Here is a 24,176-nt window from a genome sequence, read left to right on the forward strand (position 1 = left end):
TTGCACCAATGAATGAAGATTTGGGAAGGGTTCTAGAGTACTGGCGATGCTTTATTTTCTCATCTAGATAATGGTTATGTCTGTGTTCGGTCTGTAAAAATTCAGAGAGCTGTACACTTAAGATTTTTCTGCACATTACAATTTTCAAACATTTAAAACACAGTCATGTTTTTACAAACCTTTGAAGAAGAATCAGGATCCTTTCCATTGAGAAGACCTAATACTTGACTAAGACATGAAGAAAAGTGCTCATACCTAAGTTTAAAATAAAAATATACATCAAATAACTATGAAATTGATGCATCAAAAAGATTTATATACAAAATAAATATAAAACTTAAGTGTATTTTCTTTCACCTATATCGAGCTTCTGATATAGAAGTTCTTGCAAAATTTATAGTTAAAACATTCCATCATATATGTATCTATGTATACGGTTATTCACTGAACAGTGAAAAAAATGATTCATGTGGCAATAAATAAATCATTGAAACTTTCAGTACTTCAGTTTTTTTAAAGCTATGTTCAGTTTGTAAAAATTCAAAGAACATGGAATATTCTAATAAATTAGGTAGCTATCTATTTATAAAGTGCTTATAACCGCTAGGCATTTTATCAGGCTCTGAAGATACAGAGATAAGATGCAGAGCCCTATGTTGGATAACTCTAAGAGGTACTAGTGGTACCACACACATTACAGTCTATGTGACTGGCGCATCCTGTGTTTGGGACAATGATGCTCTGTGAGAGAGCTAACAGTCTAAGAATAAAGGCAGTAACATAGGATATTGTATAATGTAAAATACAACACTATAACGGAGAAATGTATTGGATGCTAGGAGGATGAATATTGAATCCAGACTTGGAGTGGCAGGCCTGATCAGATGAGGTTTCCCAGACTTGAGTCTTAAAAATAAATAGGAGTTAGGCATATAAAGGTGAAAGTATTCCAGCTCTCAGCATAAGTACTTCAGAGGGAATAGCACATGGGTACACAAAAGGTTCTAACAAGCTGGAGATTCTATTTATTTTCTGAAGTGATTAGACAAAAGTAAATAAGAAAATGTAAAGAAACAGAGCTGAGAGGTCCCCAGAAGCCAGATTTTGGATCACTACATGGAGAATTTGGATATTCACCTTGAGTGCAATGGGAGATCACAGATTTTAGAAGGGATATATGATTGAAGGAAATGTTGAAAGTCGAATATAAGTGAAGGGAGTCAATGGAATGGGAGCCATTGAAGAAACAAAAGATAGTAAAAAAAAAAAATAGGACATGAGATTTAATGCATAAAAGGATGCATTTCTGAGCAAAACAGGATGACACTAAGAATTGGTATAAACACAAGTAACTTGGTTCAAGAGCAAAAATTCAAAAGAACTCCAATTAGATAGGATTCAGTTTTTGTTTTTTCTGTGAAACAAAGATGAGTTCATCTTCTGAGGGAAAAGTGGCAAGAGGAAAGTGGTAAATATTTGAAGGGCCACTGTAGGAAATGAGAAAGAAAGCTGGGAATAAATATGAGAAGTGCTGCCCAGATAAAGTTAGATGTAGTGAATATGTAGGATACAAATTCATAAAGTGTGATTTTCTCAGGTTTTGGTTAGGAACATAGCCATTAAATTAGACTTTGGAACAGATTCAGGAATATTTCGCTAAATGGTATAGCAAATAAATAAGAAGAAAACACAAACATAATTTCCTTTCCAGAGTTCTAGGCTAGATAAAAAGAAAACAGATAATGGAACTGAGAGATTTATAGAAGTGATTAAGCAACCACTTACTAATGCTAAATCAGATTATACTTTGGTCCTTCTGCAGAGGTATATCCTATGTATTTAGAAGTTGCTCAATAAGCACAATTTGGTGGCCAGAATGGATATCACACGAGAGTATACTGAGGACTCTTGGAACAGACAAAGAGAGGACAAGTAAAGGAAGGACACTCTGGAAGAACATTTTCTTATCCACTTATGCTTAAGAAAGGAAAAAATGAAATGCTAATGTTGCAGGATTTCTTTTCCTTTAATGTCTGTGGTTCTTGGTCATGCTGTTTTGAAGGATGAAGAGGTAGACCAGACAGGTGGGCAGCAAAGCAAGTTTACTGAGTGATAGTACAAAGTTCCTGAAGAGGGAGGGGACCTGAGAGAGTTGCCACCAGACTTTCTAAGTCTATGGTTTTTTATGGGCTTGGTTTTAATCTGATTAACCCTCCCTGCACCTGTCACCCAGTCAGTTTTTGTCATCTACCTATCATGTAGGAAAGGGTAGAGGGCTCCTTCCAAGCTGGTGTAAAATCCTTTCATCTTAGGGTGGGGCCCCTTACCCTGCCTGCCTTTTTTCTGACTATTCTTCATTGCTAATGTGAATGCTTCTTGGTTCTGTAAAATATCAGTTAACCATATGGGTACTGGTCAACCTTGCCCTAGTGGTTAGCTTTTGTTTTGTTAATGTCTACATTATATGTTCCTTAAAATTAGGGACTATGTCTTTGTACAATTTCTGGATTCTATGATCCTCAAAGATTTGGGGCTGTGTCTTCAAATTCCTGCCTCTGCTAAAGGCCCTACCTCCCCTGATACTCGACCACAGTAAGGACTCCATAACTGTCTTCTCATTTGTGAATGATTAATTGAAGCAATTTCTACAATTTCCTAACCTGTGATCACAAAGCAGCTGAGGCACTGGGAAAATTTAACTTAAAGATACAAAAAGGCCAGGGGTACCTGGGTGGTTCTATCAGTTAAGCATCTGACTCTTGAATTTGGCAGATCCTGATCTCCTGGTTGTGAGACCTTTGGGCTCCATGCTGGGTGTGTGGAGCCTGCTAGTACCCTCTCCCCCTACCCCCCAAATAAATAAATAAATAAATAAGGTCACGAGCTCTATGGAAAAGTTGCTAAATGTTCTCAAAAGATAAATGATCACATGAAATGCCAATGAGACAGAATGGGCACATAAACATGTGTTCTCATTTTATCTTACGACACAACAGAGGCACATAACAAAGAAAATGCAATCCATTTTATGCAAATAGGAAAAGACAAACATACTGACATGAATGTTGCTATAAAAATAATATTTTCCAAAAACTGGAATGTTCAAGATTTAAAACTGGCACTAAAAAAAATTAAGAAGTGTACATTTTAGAGAGTGATACAACCTTATTTACCTAAGACAAAGACTGAAACACTTCCCTCACACCCTCCACATTATTATTATACTCATACATTTTAGGCCAGCAAAGCAAAAAAAAAAAAAAAAAAAAGGAACAAAGTCTATCAAAACATTTCAATTTAGTCTCTTGTTCCTTAGTAGAATCCAAGTTTACTAAATCTGAAAAGGCAGTTTTATAATCACAAACATACTTCAAGGTTCAATTGCAAAGAAAAAAAAGACGAGTCTTAAGAGCCGTACCTGGTAAGATAATCAGCAATTTTAGGATTCTTAAGGAGATCCATCAATAAATCAACTGAATACTTTCTAGTTAGTGTGCCATCACCATTTATCAGAATATTAAATATTAGCTGAAAAGTTTGATGAATGTTTCGAGCATGGAACAGCTTAAAAACAAATTAGGAGAAGTATATTATACAAAAAATTTTTAAGTTGACACCATTCTAAGCTTAACAAAATCTCAATGACTTTTAAAATATCAGAGAATATAAACTTCAGAATTATTTTCAAAGATAATTTAAAAAAACATATTTACCTTTTCCCCAACCTCTTCATTTAATGTCAAACTGGATAATACTGAAAGTGCAAACACAACCACAGTTAAACTACTATGGGCCAGGAAGCTTATAAGAGTTCGATAAAAAGATTTCACATTATTCTGAAAAAGAAAAAAATTTAAAAATACATTAGAATAAACACTATCAGTTTTATATTTTGGTTTAGAAAGTGTATCTCACAGAGTAGGTAAAGTTTTGCTGTACGTTATTTATCAATTTAAGAGATTATTCAAGGAGCAAGATGGTACATTTTACATATTGCTTTTATAGTAGTAAAAACCGGTACAATCTTAAGGGAAAGCTGTTTAGATATGGGAACGTGAGCAAATGTTTACCTTTTCCAAATATTTCATGGCTCAAGATAACTTCCATCTCCAAAGTACCTCCAGCACATGAACAAATGAGATATTGTTTAACTTAAATAGGTAACACTGAATACTGAATAGCGGGGGAATTGTTCACAAAGTACCCTGAAGAATCAATGAACTTTCTTGATTTAACATTTCTAACAGTGGTTCAGTTAGCCTCCTTTGTGTGTCTTCACTCACTACAAGAGCTAATAGTTGTTGCTAGTCATTTATTCATGGATCTTTCTGGTAGAGTTGCCATTGATTTTGCGGAAATTTAAGAAATGAGGTAAATGGGATTGCCAGTGATGTGTATCCTTTCTATTAGCACAAAATAATTTAATATTTCTTGTGTTATTCAACATAAACAATAATGGGATGCTACGGAGAAGGGAAACTTTCAGTACTCAACATTTTTATCAATACTTATAATCTTAAATACAACATGTGCAAAGGTTAGAATACTTCAAATTAATCATGTGTTAATCTGTTCCTTAACTGTGATGAATCAGCTGGATGAGACATGAAAATTCTTATTTTAAAGAAAAACATATACAATTATCTTTAAGCACAGAACCCACCACAAACAAGAAAGAAAGATTTTATGCAAAACTTACCAATGTCTTTATGTATGTTTGAACAGAAAGATTGTAACGACAAAGATTTGCCAATAATCCTAGACAAGGCATTGTTAACTCATCTTCAGAAGACTGACTGTTGTTTTAAGGAAGATAATAAAAGATAAAAGCATTAAGTTCATTCTAACTCTATATTAAATTACACTTAAACTTTTTATATGCAAAAATGATTAACGTGAAGACAGAAAAGCTTTGAATAGTACTGACCATTTCATATTTCGAAACTAAATGATATTCAAATATAGCACAGAAATATGAAAATAATTGTCAGAATGAGCATACGTATCTCATCAGTATATTCTATTAACATTAAACATAAGCATAAAATATTCAATTTCAATAGTTTTTTCTGTTCAATTCATTTCATAAATTGTTATGAAAATTAAAGCTGCTTTACACCATTTGATTCCTGAAATCATCTAAAAGGAGTGAACAAGAATTAGAGTCTCAATTTAAAAAATTGGAAAATACTATCTCAGAAAAACTGAACTATTACATGGTTTTAGTTTAAGGATAAATCAACAGTATACTTGGTTACGTTTGGTTGCATACTCACATATGATCTATCAGAAAGGTAATTAATTCATCTATGTTGGCACCAGAATTGAAAATTTTGACGTTGTATGTTAATCTCTGCAGAAGTTGAATGCACTGAGAATATGAAAACACTAATAAATATAAACATATAAAAACATATTGCATGTTTATAAGAATGGACTCCTAGGCATATTTGGAGCATTTCACAACTTTAGGAAGCAGAGTTTAGGGCAGAAACTCTTGTATTTCTTAAAATGGTTCTGTTTTTTTAAACATAAAGTAATGACATTACTAAGAATTTTAGAGTTCATCTCCTGACTCCACACATTTCTATACAGTCTATCTCAAACAGAGCATCTTGTCATCAACCTGGTTCACTTAACCATCTTAAACATATATGCAGACTAAAACATATACATATTCCATGAATTCTAAGATATATTTTTTCATATTTTGTCATCTTTAAAACCACATCAGTTTAATTGGTGATGCTTTCTTTTCTTGTAACTGATGGCATTTTAGGTTCAACAACTTATCTGTATGAGAGCTTCAAGTCTATGTTAAACAAGACTAAATCTATAGCTTTAATTTTTTGTAGAATGTTTCCTCAACAGACGGCGCCTAGATGCCAACTCAATTTGCGATTTTAATACAAATAGCTTACATCTCCAAATGTTGACATCTGTGTTTATATACGTCTATCAAAGTGGTTATAATGTAGATTTGCTTTAATTCAAAAATAATGCTAGATGTGGTAAGCTTCCCTTCTCTAGAAACTTTTAAATAGTAATACATGTGTAATGAACCAGCTCTTAAATTTATTAATGGCAAGAACTGTCCTATTCACACAGGATTATGTTAGCATGTATACTGTAAATTAGCCACTTACAATACATACCGTCAATTCTGATCTGCAAATAAAGAAGGAAAAACAAGTATTAAGTGAAGAGTACTGTGTAGGTGTGTATACCTGCAAAAACACTGAATCACTAAGGCAAGTGCTGCTTCGACAAACCACTCCTGCCAGCACGCTATTCAGGTTATAGGTATTCTGAAGACAGTCTCTGGTTTCATTGTCTACAGCTGTAAGTTAAGATAAAATGGCACCAAACATCATTTTTATATATGGTGTTCACAGATAAAAGATAATCTTAAATTTCATGTTACATTTATTATGTCTAAAAATATCAAATACAATATGGCTATTTAATTTTAATCACCTTCCAATTCAGAAGTTTAATCACAGAAATAATATAAGCTGGGAATGGGAAGAGAGAAGTATGAGCTTTTCCTTTTTTGTCAATAAACAAATGATTTTTCTATGTAGACTAAATTAAAGGAAGAAAACTTGCCCTACATATTTGTAGAAGTTTTGCGGTTAAAAATTATCTCAATTCTTTTGTAATTTAAAACTGCTCTAAAGAATAAAAGGTTGTTAACTAAAAAATAAAACTTAAGAAATAAAATAAAAAGACTATCATTTTAAAAATTTCTAATATATTTAAATGTTGAAAATGACTGCCATTCTCATACAAAAGGTTGGTGGATGTTAAAATTAGCATAACATTTTTGGAAAGTGATTTAGTAATGGCTATCAAATTGAAAAATGACCTGAAAACTGAAAATTAATGCAACAGAAATACACTAACATTTGAGCAAAACCACATAAAAATGTATTGATTCTGACAGCAAAAACTCAAAAAAGAGCATACATAAGTACCCACCATTAGGAAAGTGGTTAAATAAATTATAGTATTCTGCAATATGGTACATGGCAGCTATTAAAAAGACACCAATATGGAAAGAAAGCTAACATATGCTAAGTGAAAAAAAAAAATCTGATGCTCTGCAAACCATTTTTTATTTTATTTTAATTTTTATTTTTTAAGAGTTTTTGTTTTTGTTTTTAATTTTATTTATTTATTCATGAGAGACACACACAGAGAGAGAGGCAGAGACACAGACAGAGGGAGAAGCAGGCTCCATGCAGGGAACCTGATGCAGAACTCGATCCCAGGTCTCCAGGATCATGCCCTGGGCTGAAGGTGGTGCTAAACCGCTGAGCCACCCGGGCTGCCTGCAAACCATTTTTTAAAAGAACAATCAAAACTATTTGTTAATTGGGTGCTTGAGTGGCTCAGTTGGTTAAGCAGCTGCCTCCAGCTCAGGTCATGGTCTCAAGGTACTGGAATCAAGAAAGCCCAGAGTTGGAGCCTGGAATCTTCGGAGTTTGGAGTCCAAGCCTTGGATCCCTGCTCAGTGGGGAGTCTGCTTCTCCTTTTCCTGCTGCCCCTGCCTCCCCTTGTGTGTGCACCTGCATGCTCTTTCTCAAATAAATAAAAACTTAAAAAAAAAAAAAAACCTAATCAACTAAGTTCTAAAATTATTTGTTATGGCATAGAAAAAGATCTAGAAAAACAACTATCAAACCATTAAGAAATATTATCTACCGAAGAGGAAATGAGGGTTGGTGGTGATGAGTAAAGACTCCTTTTATTTTACTGTGTATCTGTGCTAAGTTGGTAGATGCTACGCCACAGTGACTATTTAAATTTAAATAAATATTAAAAGAATTAGTTCTTCAATTACTACTCACACTACAAATGCTCAATAGCCCTATGTGGACAATACACATGTAGGACATTTCCATCATCACAGAAAGTTCCACTGGACATGTTGGTCTATGATATTATTTATGGATCACTGGGATTTTTTTTTATAAGCATGCATTAATTTTATAATCACACACAGATTTCCCTTCCACTCTCAAGCATATATCAAGAAAAAAGGACCCATGACAAAAATTTAAAAACTAAAGATAGAAATAAGTAGAAAAATGTGTTTTTACCCATAGCTCTGAGTTCAGTATAGTCTATCAAAATTGCCGGATTTTTTTTTTATCACTAGCTATGATTTTTCTGAGTGATGCATTTAGTACAGGCATTATGTGAATGTATTTTTTTAATTCAAAAAGTAGGCCAGCACTTCCCAAGATGCATTCTTTTTCTGTAGACCTTTGCTATGCTTCAGATCCTCTGTTCTGATCATTTTAAGAAAAGATATATACAATAATATTTTCTTTACAAGGGATCCACAATGCATAAAGTTCTGAAAGGTCCTGTGATGAAGAAATTTTTTTTTTTTTAATGAAGAAATCTTTTCAATGTGAATCATTTACCAAAAGATACTATAACTAAATCTGCCCTTCAAAAAATATTAAATGCAACATTTTCTAAAAAGTGAAAAAGAGAAACTAAATACATTACCTAGTTGAGATAGCAAGCTGATGATACTTAAGACCAGTGGTGCACTTATGCTTGGGTCTTCAAGTAGTTCCACAAGGCAACTTAAGCATTCACTTGGTAATATCTGATTTGGTGTAAACAATCGTGTGAGCTTCTGTCCAGAAATTACCTACAAAATTGTAATTAAAATGCATTAGTTAAGAATTGGCAATTTGTGTCTCTTCTCCATTTCAAGTAAGAACTCAGTTGCCACTGCCATGCTTTTTTCCAATTTAGAAAAGTCAAATGCTGTTCCTTCCCTGGAAGACAACCTATCTCCTCTCTCACTAGCTAATGTAATCATTCAGATCCGAGTTGTAATGTGTTTCCTCCTGAAGCTTTCCACTAACCCTCTTCCACCAACTAGGTTAGGTTTGCCTATTATACTGATAATAAATTATACTTTTATTTTATGAACTGCCAAACTTTTGATTACCTAGCAATATTTTCCTCCTTACTACACTGAACACCCTATGAAGGCATAGGGCATAAATCAACACTTTACTACAATATATTTATTGAGTAAATAAATTCCTGTACATGCATTCCACCTATTTTGAGGGAGGCAAAGCAAAGTGAAAAGGAGCTATGGGACTAACTATGTGTTATTCCTTTTGCTCCTTTCAAAGTCAGTAAGCTGAGCAGAAGTTAGAGATTACAAAAATGGAAATTAAAAAAAAATTTTTTTAAGTAGCCAGGTCATGCATAGACAAATTTTATTTTTGGTTATTCCGTTTTTACTCCTCTCTTTTAACTCTATAAACCATCCTCCCCTTTCCCATGTGAACAGATAAAGCTGAGATTAAAGGCCAAAACAGTTGTTAGACAGCCAGGTATTTTATTTTCATTTCTTTAAAGATTTATTATTTCGAGATAAAGACAGAGGCCAAGAAGAGGGAGGGGGCAGAGGAAGAGGGAGAAAAGCAGACTCCCCACTGAGTGCCAACGGGGAGTGGGGGGGTTCAATCCCAGGACCCTGAGATCATGACCTGAGCTGAAAGATTTTATTTATTTATTCATGAGAGACACACACACACACACACACACACAGAGAGAGAGAGAGAGAGAGAGAGAGAGAGGCAGAGACACAGGCTGAGGGAGAAGCAGGCTCCTCACAAGGAGCCCAAAGTGGGATTCGATACTGGATCCTGGGATCACACCCTGAGCCGGATCACTCAACCACTGAGCCACCCAGGCATTCCAGGATGAAAACAATTCTTAAGAGAGAGAAACAATCATTGATAAATATAAATTTCTGTTTACCAAATACCACATGTGCATAATGAAACCTGAATTTTCACAGATAATCACTGCACTGGAGAAATTACTGGCTTAAGAAAGCATCTCTAATATTCCTTTCCACTTGTACCTTCTATAGCACGCCCTCAATACTACAACTCCAGCAACAACAGACACTCCTGCAGCCCTGTGATGGTAACAATGTCCTTTACAGCTAGCTGCTAGCCAACACCTCTTCCATGGCAAGCCCTGTGAACTTGGGAGAATAGCATGACCTTCACACTAGGACACTGTTGCTTCATGTCCAGGAAAGATAAGGCACATTTGTCCTCTCCCGGGTCCTCCCACTAACACTGTCCATCTTATGAGAATGACAAGGAGATCAACCTGACTAGAGTCAGATCCATGGGCCAAAAGTCAAAGCAAAAAAAAGGGTTAAGCATATATGTAAGTCCCAAAGTAAACTTTTCTTTAGCATTTAAAGAGCCAATGGGATGAGCACTGGGTGTTATACTATATGTTAGCAACTGAGTTTAAGTAAAAAATTTTTAAAAAGTGCAGGGGTGGTTTCGCAGGCTTAGTTGGAAGAGCATGGGACTCTTAATCTTGGAGTCGTGTGTTTGAGCCCCACAGTTGAGTGTAGAGATTACTTAGATAAATAAAACTGAAGACAATAGGGGCGCCAGGATGGCTCAGTTGGTTAAGTGACTTCGGCTCAATTCATGATCTCAGGGTTCTGGGATTGAGCTCCCACATCAGGCTCTCTACTTTTCTCTCTCTTTCTGCGTCTGCATTCTCCTTCTCTCTCTCAAATAAATAAAATCTTTACAAAATTAAAACAAAATTAATAAAATTTAAAGAGCAAATACAATTATCCACACCAGAAAACAGGTACTCTGAGTCAAGGGATCTTTGCTTGCTTTCATAAATGGTATATAAAAAGCTTTACCCAAAATTAATACATCTTGTCTAATTTTACTAGTAGTTATCCTATAGAATTCCTATAGAGTGTAATTCAAGATAAAAGAGGTAAACCTTGCAACCTAGTTTAGCATGTTTAGTTACTCGGTTATTAAAGAGTATCTTGTTAAAAATCGCTTCCCCAGGGGCCCCTGGCTCAGTAGAGCACTCAACTCTTGATCTCAGGGTTGTGAGTTCAAGCCTAATGTTTGGTGTCGAGATTACTTAAAAAGAGAATCATAAAAAAAAAAATCACTTTCCTGGAAGTCTGTTTCACAGCACTGCTTTATAGTGGTGTAGCTTCCCATTCCCTCCATTTTTTGAGCACAGGGTAATCAAATTTAGTATGAAAATAATTTCTATGTTAAGATTTCCACTGATAATTGAAAGTGATAAATGGAGTCGGACACTTAACAGACAGCCACCCAAGCGCCTCAACAGCCAGGTATTTTCAAAAAGCTTTCTGAATGTTATTCAAAGCCTGACTATTCTATATAGATATATATCTTTTCTAGAAGGATGGAAAAACAAGTAGTTACTTTAGAACTGTTCTAAACACTTTCATTTTTAAAAAGATAAAGGTCTAAGCAGGCTGTTTTAGTATCCCTCTAATCTTTTCTATCTCATTTTTATGTCCTCACTCAGATGTCAGTTTTTCTTTTAAAGCTTTGCTGATAAGAACGCTTCAGAATAGATCTGGGGTGCTTGGGTGGTGCAGTTGGTTACAAATTCGACTCTTGGTTTTGGCTCAGGTCATGATCTCAGGATTGTGGGATCAGTGTGAATTCTGCTTGAGATTCTTTCTCCCTCTCCCTCTGCCCCTCCTGCTCATAGTCACTTTCTTTCTCTAAACTAAATAAATCTTAAAAAACAAAAACTTCAGAATATCTGTTCCCAAGGAGCATGTGTTTTAACATTAAAGTCTAAAAAGACAGAAAAAACAGGTCCAATGGTAAAATTACATACTGATAGTAGATATTTAGGGGGTAAGGAATGTTCTGATTGCCTTTATGCCTATTTATGAAGCTATACCTTTGAAGATTAAGACATTTTCTGCTTTAAATACAATTTCCCTCGGGATGAGACCTGTATTTATTACCTGTTAAAATGTAAAAATCGCTTCTTGGATGCTTTCATGCAAATAGAAATTTATTTTAGGAATAACATATTTCAGCACTTACTTTGGCCTAAGCATTGTTCTATATATGTATGTTAATTCTCTTCATCTTCGTGATAACTATAAGCTAGGTGCTGTCTTGCAGATGAGTAAACTGAGGTATACACCAAGACAGCAGCATCACAGAAATTCACTTCCTGAATCCATGCTCCTGATCATTACATAACATTAGTGCTATAAAAAACCATTAAGAATGAGATCACCTCGGCTCTGTTAATCCTAAAAAAAAAAATTCAAAGCTCAGGTCCTGCATGGGGCTTTAAAGAAAAAATACGGGATCCCTGGGTGGCGCAGCGGTTTGGCGCCTGCCTTTGGCCCAGGGCGCGATCCTGGAGACCCGGGATCGAATCCCACGTCGGGCTCCCGGTGCAGCATGGAGCCTGCTTGTGTGTGTGTGTGTGTGTGTGTGTGTGTGTGTGTGTGTGTGTGTGTGTGTGTGTGTGTGTGTGTGTGTGTGTGTGTGTGTGTGTGTATCATAAATAAATAAAAATTAAAAAAAAAAAGAAAAAAGGAAGACGTGCAGCTCCGAGCTCTCTCCACAACCAAACCCAAACAGCGGAATTTAGATTCCCCAACCCTCCGCCCCCCCGGAGGGCCCGCGGCAGGGCAGCCAGGTGGCTGGGCATTCACGGCGGACACTCGCCTCCCGCCCCACGACGAAAAGCCTCCCGGGGTCGCGAGGCGCCGTCCCCTCGGCGCGCTGGGGGCCGCTCCACCCCCGCCGCAGCGCGACCTGAGGATTTCTACGGGGGAGCCCCTCACCTCCAAGTGCCGCAAAAGCTGGGTGGCATTCGCCTCCGACTTAACCGCTTTGTACTGACTGATGGTCAGCAGCAGAGACTTCAAGCAGGCGGTGGAGTCCATGGGCGCCGCCGCCCGCCCGCCCGCTCCGGCCGCCCGCCCGCTCCGGCCGCCGGCTCTCGCCGCGCTTCTTTTTTTTGATTTTTTCCAGCTCCACCCCCTGACTCCCGAGGTTTCCGGTTCCGGTAGCGCTCCGGAAGTCCCTAGGCCCCCTGGGGGAACCGCTCTCAAGGAAGAAAGGGGGGGAGCGGGGAGGCGGGTCGAGGAGGCGTGCGGGTTCCCCGAGGGGGCTGAGCGCTGTCCTTCCAGAACCCCCTTCCCGCTCCCCACCCGGCCCTCGCTTGAGCCGAAGAGCCGCGAGGTTTCAGCTTCGAGATCGCGTGGAGGCGATAAATCTCGCGAGAAATGTGATTGCGGCTCAAACTTGCGAAGGGGCGGTTGGGCGCCGGCGGGGTCCCGGTTGCGCCGAGCTGTCGGTGTCGGTTCGTTTGCTCCTTCGGCCTTGTCGCGGGGTGGCCGGCTTTTTCATTTGTGCGTCAGCGTCTACCTGAGAAATGGTCGCTTTTCCCTAGTCTAGACACGGTGAGGAGTTCTGAGGAGATTACCGGGCTCCGTACTGTGAGGCGGCCTGGGAGGGGCCTGTGGTTAAACTCCCCCCCCCCCCCCCGGTCCGCCCCGTCTCCTCAGGAATGTTTGTTTTTCAGAGCAAGCCTGTGACCGTGGGATTCTGTGGCGAGGCCGTCCTGCCCTTGAGGTAGTCGTCCGGCTTCTCCCAGACAGCCAGCTCCCGGTGACTGTGGGCCAGGCGTTGCTGCCGAGGGTGTTCCCACGAGCGTCAGTATTTTTTTTTTTTTTTTTTGTAAGTGGAGGTATCTTATTTATTTATTTATTTTTTTATCCGGCGTGATCAGTTGTTTTCTGAATCTCGGTGCCTGTGAACAGGGCACTTCGGTTTGCGGCGCTGTGATACGAGAGAATTCTTGTGCTTGTGTGTAGACGATGAACGAAGTAGCTGCTTCTGGAGCGTTCTCTCTGCCTGATGTCTGCTGACGTTGAATCGAGCCTTCAAAACCAGTCTGGAGAAATTGTTAAGAGTACATGTCCTTTTTATTTATTAATTTATTTAGTTTTTTTTTTTCTTTTTAATTTTTACATGTCCTTTTTAATTAAATCATTCCTCATTAGTCTTTGTCAAGTCAAAGGAAGTATTTTCTACACTCTTTAAAGGCAGTACTTCATACATTAAAACATTTAGCATCTGTTTTTTTAAAGGCAGTCCTTTTTATATCAAAACATTTTTACATGTGAAGGTCTTAATCTGGCTGAGACATGCCTTCAAAACCAGTCTGGAGAAATTGTTAAGAGTACATGTCCTTTTTATTTATTAATTTATTTCGGTTTTTTTTTTTTTAATTTTTACATGTCCTTTTTAATTAAATCATTCGTCATTAGTCTTTGTCAAGTCAAAGGAAATATTTTCTACATCACTCTTTAAAAGCAGTACTTCATACATTAAAACATTTAGCATCACTCTTTTTTTAAAGGCAGTCCTTTTTATATCAAAACGTTTTTACATGTGAAGGTCTTAAAACAATCTGGCTAACTGAGACATACATGTGAAAATAATTGGGTGATTCGTGTATCTATGGGTTCATTCATTCTGTAAACAATTAGTGATGTATGATTGAGGGTTAGAAGTGGCGAGAAAACAAAGATGAAGTATCCCCCTCCTGGGAAGCAACTGTCTAATTAGAGGAATGTACTAAATAGGGACTCCATAGGGAATCCACCTGAGTTCTGGAGGCTCCTGAGGTTATGTCAAAGAGCGATGCCAGGCTGTGTGCTGACAAACTCTAGTTCCACCTTTTACAATGTGACCATAAGGCCGACTCTTCACTGCTTCCATTTCTTTCTTAGGTAAAATCCCAGCTGGCAGTAGTACCTGTTTAATAGGATAAAGTCAGTAATGATTGATGATCGAGAGCCTGCAGAGAGCCTGCAGTGTACGAGGTACTTGTCTAGGCACTAGAAAGAAGATTTATTGAATAAAAAGTCCTATGTTAAGAAGATTACATTCTAGTAGGGGTAAAGAAAAAAAAAATGAGAGAGAGATGGAGAAAGAAAAAGTAACAGAAATCCTTTTCCGAGAGTAAAGGTGTTTACGAAGAAGGGAGTTGGGAGGTCAGGATAGAGAAAGTGCTTCAAGGAGTTGAAGGACAGAGCCATGCTCTCCGGTGGAGAAGGTCCTGAGGTGGGACCAGAAGGAAGTGTGTCACGGATGGCAAGGATGGATGCTGCCCTGACTGGAGTAGAGAGCAAGGGTGAGCTTAGCAGGGAAAGTGAGGTCGTGTCAATTGGTGCAAACCATTACGGAATGAGTTAATCAACTTAAAAAATTTAGAGCGGTTGACTGGCATAATTCTGTTCCCAGCAGGTGTTAGTTACCTCCTGGTTCATTGGCAAATGCAGTGATAACAGGTTAATGTTAGACTTCTCAGTAATAATAAGTGCGTCATCTTCATACTTAATTCTGAGCCAAGGGAAGATGCCAAAGCTGCCAGTCATAAATGCCTTCTTTCTTTAAAACCTTACACTTTAACTGAAGCAGTGATAGAAAATTTTCATTCTCTTCTGTAAGATATTCATCTTTAATATAAAATAGTGTCATTCTCAAAAATCTTCAAAAATTGACGTTGGAAGTTTAGAAGGATGTACCACAGTGGTAGCTGTGAGAAGCAATAAAGTATTGAGGCAGAGATACTCATGTATCCTAATGTGAGAAACACAGAGCCTTATTTTAGGCCCACAAAATGAGAAGGAGGAGATGAAGCTGGGTCCAGATGACTAAAGACCTTATTGTTCTTGATCCTGAATTCAGTGATTGCTGGCTTAAAAATGGGGCCTTGATCTCTTTAAGTTTGTGCTTTAGGTTGATTACTCTGGCAGGTGGGTGAGCTATGATTTTGAAATAGATAAGGATAGAAGTAAGGAGGATGTTTAATTTGCTGCAGTCTTTCAAAGGATTACCAGGATAATTGAAGTGGAAATAACAAAGACGTGATGACAAATTTGAGAAATACAGATGAGGTGAAATAGGCAGGACTTAGTGACTCATTTCAGATGTGAAGAGAGGGATTTCACGTTTCTAGTTTGAGAAGATACAGATGTTGCTGTGGTAGTTAATAATGTATTTTATGTTCAGTGGAATTTTATAAAATCATATAGTCTTAAGTTTCAGGGCATTATGTAATTTTTGTTAATGTGAGTTCTCTTTTTCTCCTTTAGAATTTTAATTTGCTATTGCTACTGTAAAAAAAAATGCTGATTTTTGATGCATCTTTTATCTAGATTCTGACTAAAATATCTTTAATAGAGTTTTGTTTATTAGACTTTCTAGCTTTATATCATCCACAAATAATTTCATCTTTTCCAGTATTTGTTTCATTAATGTATTCCAAAAAAAATGGAATAATCATGATGATAATGAACATCTTTGTCTTCTTAATTGAATGAGGATGACCAGTATTTTAACACTTACTATAATTTGTGCTATTGGCTTGTAATAAATAGCCTTTCAAATGTTTAGGGGATTGCCCTTTATACCTGTTTTATTTAAAGATTTTCTAAAATGTCTACTTTAAAAAAATTATCAAATATTTGTTTATAGATTTCATTTTCCACTTTAACATGATAATGCAACGTATTCTGTTGCTTTTTGGTTCTTGGGATAATAGTAGCTAACACTTATTGAGCATTTGTTATATGCCAAACACTATTCTAAGAATTTGATGCTTACTAATTAATCTTCATAACAATCTCATGCATTGGGTACTGTCATGATCTCCATTTTATAGGTGAAAAAACTAAGGAGAGGTGAAATACTTTGCCCAAGGTCATATAGGTAATAGTAACAAATATTGTGCTTGCTATACTGCAAATATTTTATTTAGGATTTCATATTTGAAATGTTTTCCTTTTTTTGATTCTCTCTTTTGGAATTGGGGTTATATGTCACTTTTGAAATAGGAATCAAGTTTTTGTTTTCTGTACTATAGAATGAGAATTACATTGGAATCCTCTGATCCTTGTAGATTGTATACAACTGGCCTATAAAATTAAGCCTGATAACCTTATTTAGTGGTAGATCTTTAGAAAATATTTGGATTTGTAATATGGTTATAGATCTGATAACTTTTCTCTACTTTTTATTAAGTTTGGAAATAGAAATTTTTTAACATAGCAACTATTTCTTTAGATTTACAGGTTTCTTTTTATAAAGTTGATCAGTATTCTAGTAATTCTCTTAATCTCTTTATTTTAAATTTCCTTTTTCATTGTAATGCTATCTATATTTTTTCTTACATGGGCTTTCTAGGAGTTTGTCTATTCTGCTTTTCACGACCCAACTTTGATTTTATTTTTGTTTTTCTTTTTTTCAGAATCATTTTACTTTTATGTTTATTAATTCCATCCATAAACAAATTTTTCCTTCATTATTTTTATAGTTTTTAAAATTTCAGGCTTAACATATTGGCATACTATATATATTTTTATAAACAGTATTTTATGCCCACAGATTTTAAGACTGTAGCTTAGGTGAGCATCTGTATTTCACTTAAAAAAAAACACACACACAGTTAAATTAGCTTAAGCAATCAGGTACAGTTCTTTAAAAAATATTTATATTCCTTCATACTCAAAGAGCGTAAATTCTGTTGGGCAAACCGGAATAAGTGCTGTTGAGAGAAATAGATTAGCTTTAGGAACACATGCTAGTTTTTAGGGCAAAAAATATCAATATCTTCAAGGTCTGGCCTAAAATCCCTTTCTCCATAAATTTTTATTGCTGTCCTTTATATTTTCCCAAATTTATAGGATGGGTAGCTTTATCCTTTAAATCAGTATTGAGTGCTTATAAAGAGTGTCAGGTGCTGGTGTAGGCACTGGGGATATAACAGAGGGCTTAAAAAAAAATCCTCACATTGGGGATTGGCTTCTATTCAGTGGGGATATGAGGCCAGATGTAAATTAGGAGATTGTTGTAATAAATAGCAGGTAGAATGAAAGTTCCATTGGCCCAGGTTCCCAAGATTCAAAGCAAAGAAATCTAGTGGTAGAAAATTGGCAGAGGTCTAGGCATGAGGTTATTTAGATACCTTGTCTTTATTATGGCTAAAACAATTCAAATATTAATATCAAATTGATTTTGCTCTTTATGCAGAGCCAGAAAGCATCTGTAGAATTTCAACCCTCATTTTTCAGAAATGTTACCTTCAACACAAAGGCAAAAAACCTATTAAATAAGCCAAAATTATTCTCTTTTCAATTATTTTTCCTGTTTCTTTTCCCAGTCAGGTATTAAAACTCAGCTAATCTCTAAATGATTTGCCAAACCGAAACATTAACTTTTTCACTTTTCAAACAATCCCTGATTATTATTTTTTTTTAATATTTCACAGAATCTAAGTACATAGTTTGGATAATTTTTTTTTACTCCATTTTCACATCTAATTTCATATCCTAGTATCAGAAGGTTGCCTTCTTCTTAAAAATGTAAGTATTATCCATTGTTTCTGAATCCAATATTGTAGATACAGATAAGTGACTGTAAGTGATTTTTAAGGTACAGTGATTATTTTTAATTACAGCTAGTATTTATGGAAGACCTATTTTGAACAAAGTCCTTTTCATATGTCATTTTTAAATTTTTGGTCTTTCAGAAAAACTGTTAAGTTCATGAAAGGGGTAGATACCTGTTTCTTGAATTAAAATGTGAAGCCATTTTCTAAGATAGTGGTGTCCAAAGTGGAATATGCACACCTTGGGATGTGTGAAACTGTCGGTATGGGAACAAATACTGGAATTTTTTACTTTCCTTAATCTCATTCTTTTTGTGACTGTAATGCCTGCCTATAATGCACAAATAAACTGCTATGCATGTATTTTCAGTGTAGTTTCAGATTTATTGCTTTAGATACGTGATCACAAAAATTTGTTTTGGGAACTTTCCGAAATCATTAACCTTAACAGAGCATTTAGACACATATTAATTATCATTTCAGTGCCACATGTGGCACCTGGCATTTTTCTGAATTGTTTAGTTGAACAAATGGATTCTCTTAGCAAAAACTAATGAAAGTAGTGTATTATGAAATATTAAGATGTCGTGATTAATTATATTTGCAGTATCATTTACTAACCAGTAAGACCATGTAAATAGTTTTGTTTCTGAGTGTTTGTTTTTATGCAAATTATTTAATTCAGCTTCTAATTGAACAGCATGCTTATATAAAGTTAAATATTGCACTTAATTGGACATAGTGGAAAGAATATGAAATTTGCACTTGGTGAAACTTGGGCCTGAATTTCTACTTTTATAGATTTATTAGCAATATGAACTCTCTAACCCTAAGTTTCTTACTTTTAAGATGGATTACAGTAATGTTTGTATTTCAGAGTTGTGTGAAAGCCATATATGTTTTCGGTGTACATAGGAAATCAGCCCAGAGCCAGACACATAGGAGCTGATGAAAATTAATCTTATTTTTGATAAAACCAACGTTAATATACCCAATTAATTTTGTGATAGAAAACTGTTCATAAATGAAAGCTTGACCTACCTTCTCAGTAAACCCTTCTTACAAACTTCTTTCTGAGATAATGAGGAGTAGTCTGTGTTATTACATTGGTGGGTCAGTTTGAATTTGGGTATTGTAGGCTTTGTCATTGGTGGTGGTGAGAGTCAAGTGCATACTTTGTTCTTTCCTCCTTGCTTGATTTTCATCTCTACATGTGTCATGTCTCAACATTCTGTCTTGTTTCTTTTTTTCATTATTGTCTAACAAAAGTAATAACATTGCTAAAAATATTCTACTTTGGAAAACTTGCTCAGTGGTAACATATGCTCCTTCTGAGCGTTTCTAGTTACATTTCTGAACAGTGTGGTTTTGGCCGTGCTTCCTGTAAATAAACTGAAACTGATAGGTATTTTGATATTTGGATATTTTCTCCAGGTAAATCCTAACCTGTGCATGTTCATGGTAGGTAGATTCCAAATATTGAAAACAAATTAATGTATATTCTATAGATTTGTTGTGTAAATACGATGTAACTGGATCTGAAATGAATTAAAAACCTGCTTTTGACAAGAAACTAATTTTGACGAGGATATTTGCTATTTTGGCATACTTGCTATTTATTTATATAGGGGTACTAGGTATACTTTGCAGGGTTCTTGCTTTCTGATATAAGCTGCCAGAGAGTGTTAATAATGATTTTTGCAAAATGGTAAGAGCTGAGTAGACAGTGAATGTAATCTCTCAACTTTTGACATGGATGAAATCTAAATGAGATACTTGGTGTCATTTCTTTCTTTTAGACAAATGATTTGTATTTGTACATGTTACATAATGCCAGGATAGTCTTACTGTTCTTCCTCAGAATAATCTGTAATGTATTTACTTAATTGACCTTTTCATTTTTAATCAACTAGGTGGTTCTCCCCTGGGGCGTTTTTGTCCCCCAGGGAACATTTGGCAGTGTTTGGAGACACTTTTGCTTTTCACAGTGGAGCTGAGAGGGGGGGTTAGGGTTGCTACTGGCATCTATTAGGTAGAAGCCAGGGGTGCTCCTAAACATCCTAAAAATGCATAATACATCTTCCCCGAACAAAAAGACTTGTCTAGCCTAAAATGTCAATAGTACTAAGATTGAGGAACCCTGATTTAGTGGGCATAAAAAAGTTCTCGTAACTGAATTTCTCTCCTGAAAAAAATAGCAAGTATATTATTTTGTTTTCAAGCTAATGCATTGAGACAAGTGAGTTTTATTTTTACTATTTTTGCACACTTGGTACTCCCTTTTTCCACCTGGCATTGTGTGATCTGAAAGGGCCAGAACTGACAAGGGTAGCAAATTCATGGGACATCTAACCATGCATTGCTATGTGCACTTTTTGGCCAATTACAGCCTCTAATTTGGTCAAGTGACTTAAGATGAGTGTTTGAGTGGATTTAAAAAACTGTGTTTATATACTATTTGGGGAGGTGATGGAGTGCTACAAGGTAAACATTTGAATGAATAATTAATTCTAAACAAAAGCTGTGCACCTGTTTTAATGTGAATAAGCGCAGCTTTAAAAAATGGGGGTTAAGCCCTTTGCGATAAAAGAAATGTTTGCTATGATTTCAGTAGATAAGAGGGCAAGTGGAAGCTCAGAGGGAGCAAGAAAGGCATTTTACTGTTGTCAGGATATGGATGGCAGTACCTTATTTTTCAACCAGTAAAACAGCCAGTAGATAAAATCATTTTGCTTGCTGGACAAAGGTGTGCTGTAAACTGACACTGAACTTTAACTTGCCCTCTGATCAACCATCCAGCACCTGAATAGGTTCCTGTGAGAGAGCAGCCCCTTAGTTCCAGGAAGGCAGAGTCAGTTTGTGTTTCCTGCTGACCAGGAAAGCCTATTGAAATGAATATATCAAGGAAAACCAGATCCATCCTCTCTCCCATGTTAACCCTGATTTTAAAGATTTCCTTCAGCCTCTTCTAGAATGGTAAGAACCTTTGGATTATTTTAGAAGCACACTGTTAATATTTCAGGCTGGCTACTTCCTTTCGGTTGCTAGGCACTGACGCCTTCCTTCCCCACAGAGGCTGTAAAGTGCTGCCGCTGCTGCTACTGTAGCAGTGGGGTGTGCCACACATGATCTGCTTAGCTCCTAGGAGATGATGGGGTGATGATACTCTTCTGGAAAACCTTTCATCACAGAGATTCAGCTCAGGTTGTATTTGTAAGCAGACTGAAAAAGTCATTAGCTTGTTTTTACTCTTAATTCAGGATCCAAATATCTTCTGATTTATTAATATTACGCTCTTTTCTTTTTAAAGCTGAATACTGAATAGCTTAGCAGAGGCCTTCCATCTTCTCTACCTTGTTGCCAGAGAATCTTCCTCCCTTTTCAGCCTCGCTGTGATCTGTACAAACAGCTAGCTGATGGAGAGTTTATCAGAGGGGGAGATATCTGTGTCTGGGTTTTTAAATTCTGGAAATGAGGGGATTGCTTTGTCTAGAAAAGGTGTGTGTTTGTATACTCTATCTGTGACGTAATGCCTAACTTACTTTTTGTTAAAATAGCCTTGAGGTTATAGAAACCATAAAAGAAAAACAGATCACAGTCCTAGAATTCTCAAAGCTATGTCCTTTTCTGTACAGCTTTACTGAGATGAGGTAGATCTGATTTAGTTTGAAAGAATAATCTATCTCTGCTTTATTATTAGTGTTAGGCTGTATTTTTTACTGGTATTGAACAGAGAATGCAAATTTAAATAGGTGCATGATTCTGTTTATTGAGTTTTTAAAAATAAGAGTAAAACCATAAAATAATTTACCTAGGAAACCTGGGTCCTGCATAAGTGAGTTATACTGGCAGCAAGATATATTTTGTTACAGATGGGCAAGAAACTAAGAGGTATTAGAAAGCTCTCTTTTAAATGAGGAAGTTTATTTTTTTAACTATTCATTTAAGTATAAGTGGCATGCAATGTTACATTAGTCTCAGGTGTAGAGATAGTAATTCAACATCTCTATAGGTTATGCTATGCTCCCCACAAGTGTGGATACCATCTGTCACCATACATTATTATTGTATCATTGACTATATTCCTATGTTACACCTTTTATTCCTGTGATTTACCGTTCCATAACTGGAAGCCTATCTGTATCTCCTACTCCTCCTCACCCATTCTGCCCATGCCCCAACCTCCTTCCCTCTGGCAACCATCAGTTCTCTGTATTTATAGGTCTGATTCTGCTTTATGTTTGTTTATTCATTTGTTTTATTTTAGGTATTTATCTTATTCTGACAGTTCATTTAGCATAATATCCTCTAATTCCACATGTTACAAATGGTAGGATCTCATCCCTTTTTATTGCTGAGTAATATTTCATTGCATTGTGTATGTATATATACCACATCATCTTTATCCATTCAACTCTTGACAGACACTTGGGTTGCTTCCATATCTTAGCTATTGTAAATAATGCTGCAGTAAACAGAGATGCTTATATCTTTTCAAATTAGTATTTTCATTTTCTTTGGGTAAATACTTAATAGAATTATTGGATCATGCAGTATTTCTGTTTTTAATTTTTTGAGGAACCTCCATACTGTTTTCCACAGTAGCTGTACCAATTTCCATTCCTACCAACAGTGTGTGAAGGTTCCTTTTTCTCCACATCCTCACCAACATGTGTTAGTAAGTGAAGAAATTTAGATAGACGTCTGTGTGTAAATGTTTGTGTTTTAATTAAGTGTCCATTCAATTGTTGAAGAATTACCTTTTGTCTCTCAAGACTTATATGTGTAATTTAAAGCTGGTGTGAATCAAATATAGAATATAGGTTAAGATAGTATCATAATTAGGAGTACTAGTTTTGGACTTCTTTTTAGCGGGGTGTTGAGTTGCCCCTTCCCTCTTAAGCTCACAAATGACTCAGACCTCAAGTCTTAAGAGGGTTCAGGTCCTACTGTTAACTTCTTTTCTATGTGTTCAGTTGCCTTTTTCGGGTGTTTAGGGAGAGTCAATATCATGTAAAATAGCGTTTCTTTGAGTAAATACAACCTGAAATCTTAATGAGTAACTTGGAAATGATCTTATTGAGTTACATTTTAATGATGGGCCTCCAAAAGCTCTACCAGTCTAACTTCCAGCTATATATTACAAATGCTATCAGAGAAAGTGGCTTCTTAGTTACTGGGATAAATATGTGTTTCATACTCAAGAAATGAGAAATTTTATCTAATCTTGGACTTTGCAGCAAGGTACTCTAGGTCTGTTTTGTGTTATTGCTATTACTTTCTTTTTTCTCATGTCTTTCTTTGTCTCAAAGCACTGAACAATAGTTTTACGCATTTACACTAATACTTCCTGGACTTTCATACAGGGATTAGAAAGGGAAATCAGCCTAGCAGAGAACACTGGAGTCTGGAGGCTTGAATTCTCAAAAAATACAGAACAAATGTGACTAATTTTATAGTTTTGAGATACAAATATTTGTAAACTTATGTGTAGAAGTAAATGAGAAGTCATATCCTTAACTCATTGAAACTACACTGTGTATATACCTTTTTTAAGGTAACATCCTTCCTTAAGATATATGTTTGTAAACTTATGTGTAGAAGCATGTGGAAATAGTCCTGTGTTGAACTTATTGAAATTATACTGTATAACCTTATTTCAAAAAAACCTCCTTCATTAAGATACAAGGATATATAAAGTTAGGTGTAGAAGCATATGCGAGAAGCCATATGCTTGACTCACTAAAACTACACTGTGTAATACCTTTTTTCAAGTAACATCTTTCATTAAAATATAAGTGTTTCTTTTTTGTTAATTTTAATTCCAGTTGACATACAGTGTTATATTGGTTTCAGGTGTACAATATAAGGATTCATGA

At 36.1% G+C, this 24,176-nt stretch overlaps 2 protein-coding genes across 28 annotated transcripts in view; one reads left to right on the top strand and one right to left on the bottom strand.

Moving 5' to 3' along the window:
• The window catches only part of CIP2A (cellular inhibitor of PP2A), a 35,193-nt gene extending 22,222 nt beyond the window's left edge, over nt 1-12,971 (bottom strand). Inside the window, exons 1-8 of one of the 3 annotated variants that reach the window (XM_025990023.2) lie at nt 12,680-12,956; nt 8,524-8,671; nt 6,228-6,340; nt 5,277-5,371; nt 4,700-4,796; nt 3,714-3,836; nt 3,419-3,564; nt 180-255 (exon numbers count right to left, since the gene is read on the bottom strand). In XM_025990023.2, coding sequence (XP_025845808.1) covers nt 180-255; nt 3,419-3,564; nt 3,714-3,836; nt 4,700-4,796; nt 5,277-5,371; nt 6,228-6,340; nt 8,524-8,671; nt 12,680-12,781 — 900 coding nt within the window. In that variant the 5' untranslated portion in view covers nt 12,782-12,956. Of the gene's footprint in view, nt 1-179; nt 256-3,418; nt 3,565-3,713; nt 3,837-4,699; nt 4,797-5,276; nt 5,372-6,155; nt 6,169-6,227; nt 6,341-8,523; nt 8,672-12,679 lie in introns of those variants that run through there. The other 2 variants (XM_072722529.1, XM_072722539.1) reach the window with 2 other exon arrangements.
• Nucleotides 12,972-13,113: 142 nt separating this feature from the next.
• Nucleotides 13,114-24,176, top strand: part of DZIP3 (DAZ interacting zinc finger protein 3) — an 86,651-nt gene continuing 75,588 nt past the window's right edge. For 6 of the 25 annotated variants that reach the window (XM_025990021.2, XM_025990022.2, XM_072722515.1 and 3 more), the window contains exon 1: nt 13,163-13,300. The gene's annotated coding sequence lies outside the window, so the exon portion shown is untranslated. Of the gene's footprint in view, nt 13,301-13,422; nt 13,813-14,635; nt 14,729-21,090; nt 21,274-21,368; nt 21,502-22,956; nt 22,976-24,176 lie in introns of those variants that run through there. The other 19 variants (XM_072722455.1, XM_072722500.1, XM_072722466.1 and 16 more) reach the window with 15 other exon arrangements.

Source organism: Vulpes vulpes, chromosome 1 (genome assembly GCF_048418805.1).
Source record: "Vulpes vulpes isolate BD-2025 chromosome 1, VulVul3, whole genome shotgun sequence".
In the NCBI taxonomy this organism is placed as follows: Eukaryota; Metazoa; Chordata; class Mammalia; order Carnivora; family Canidae; genus Vulpes; species Vulpes vulpes.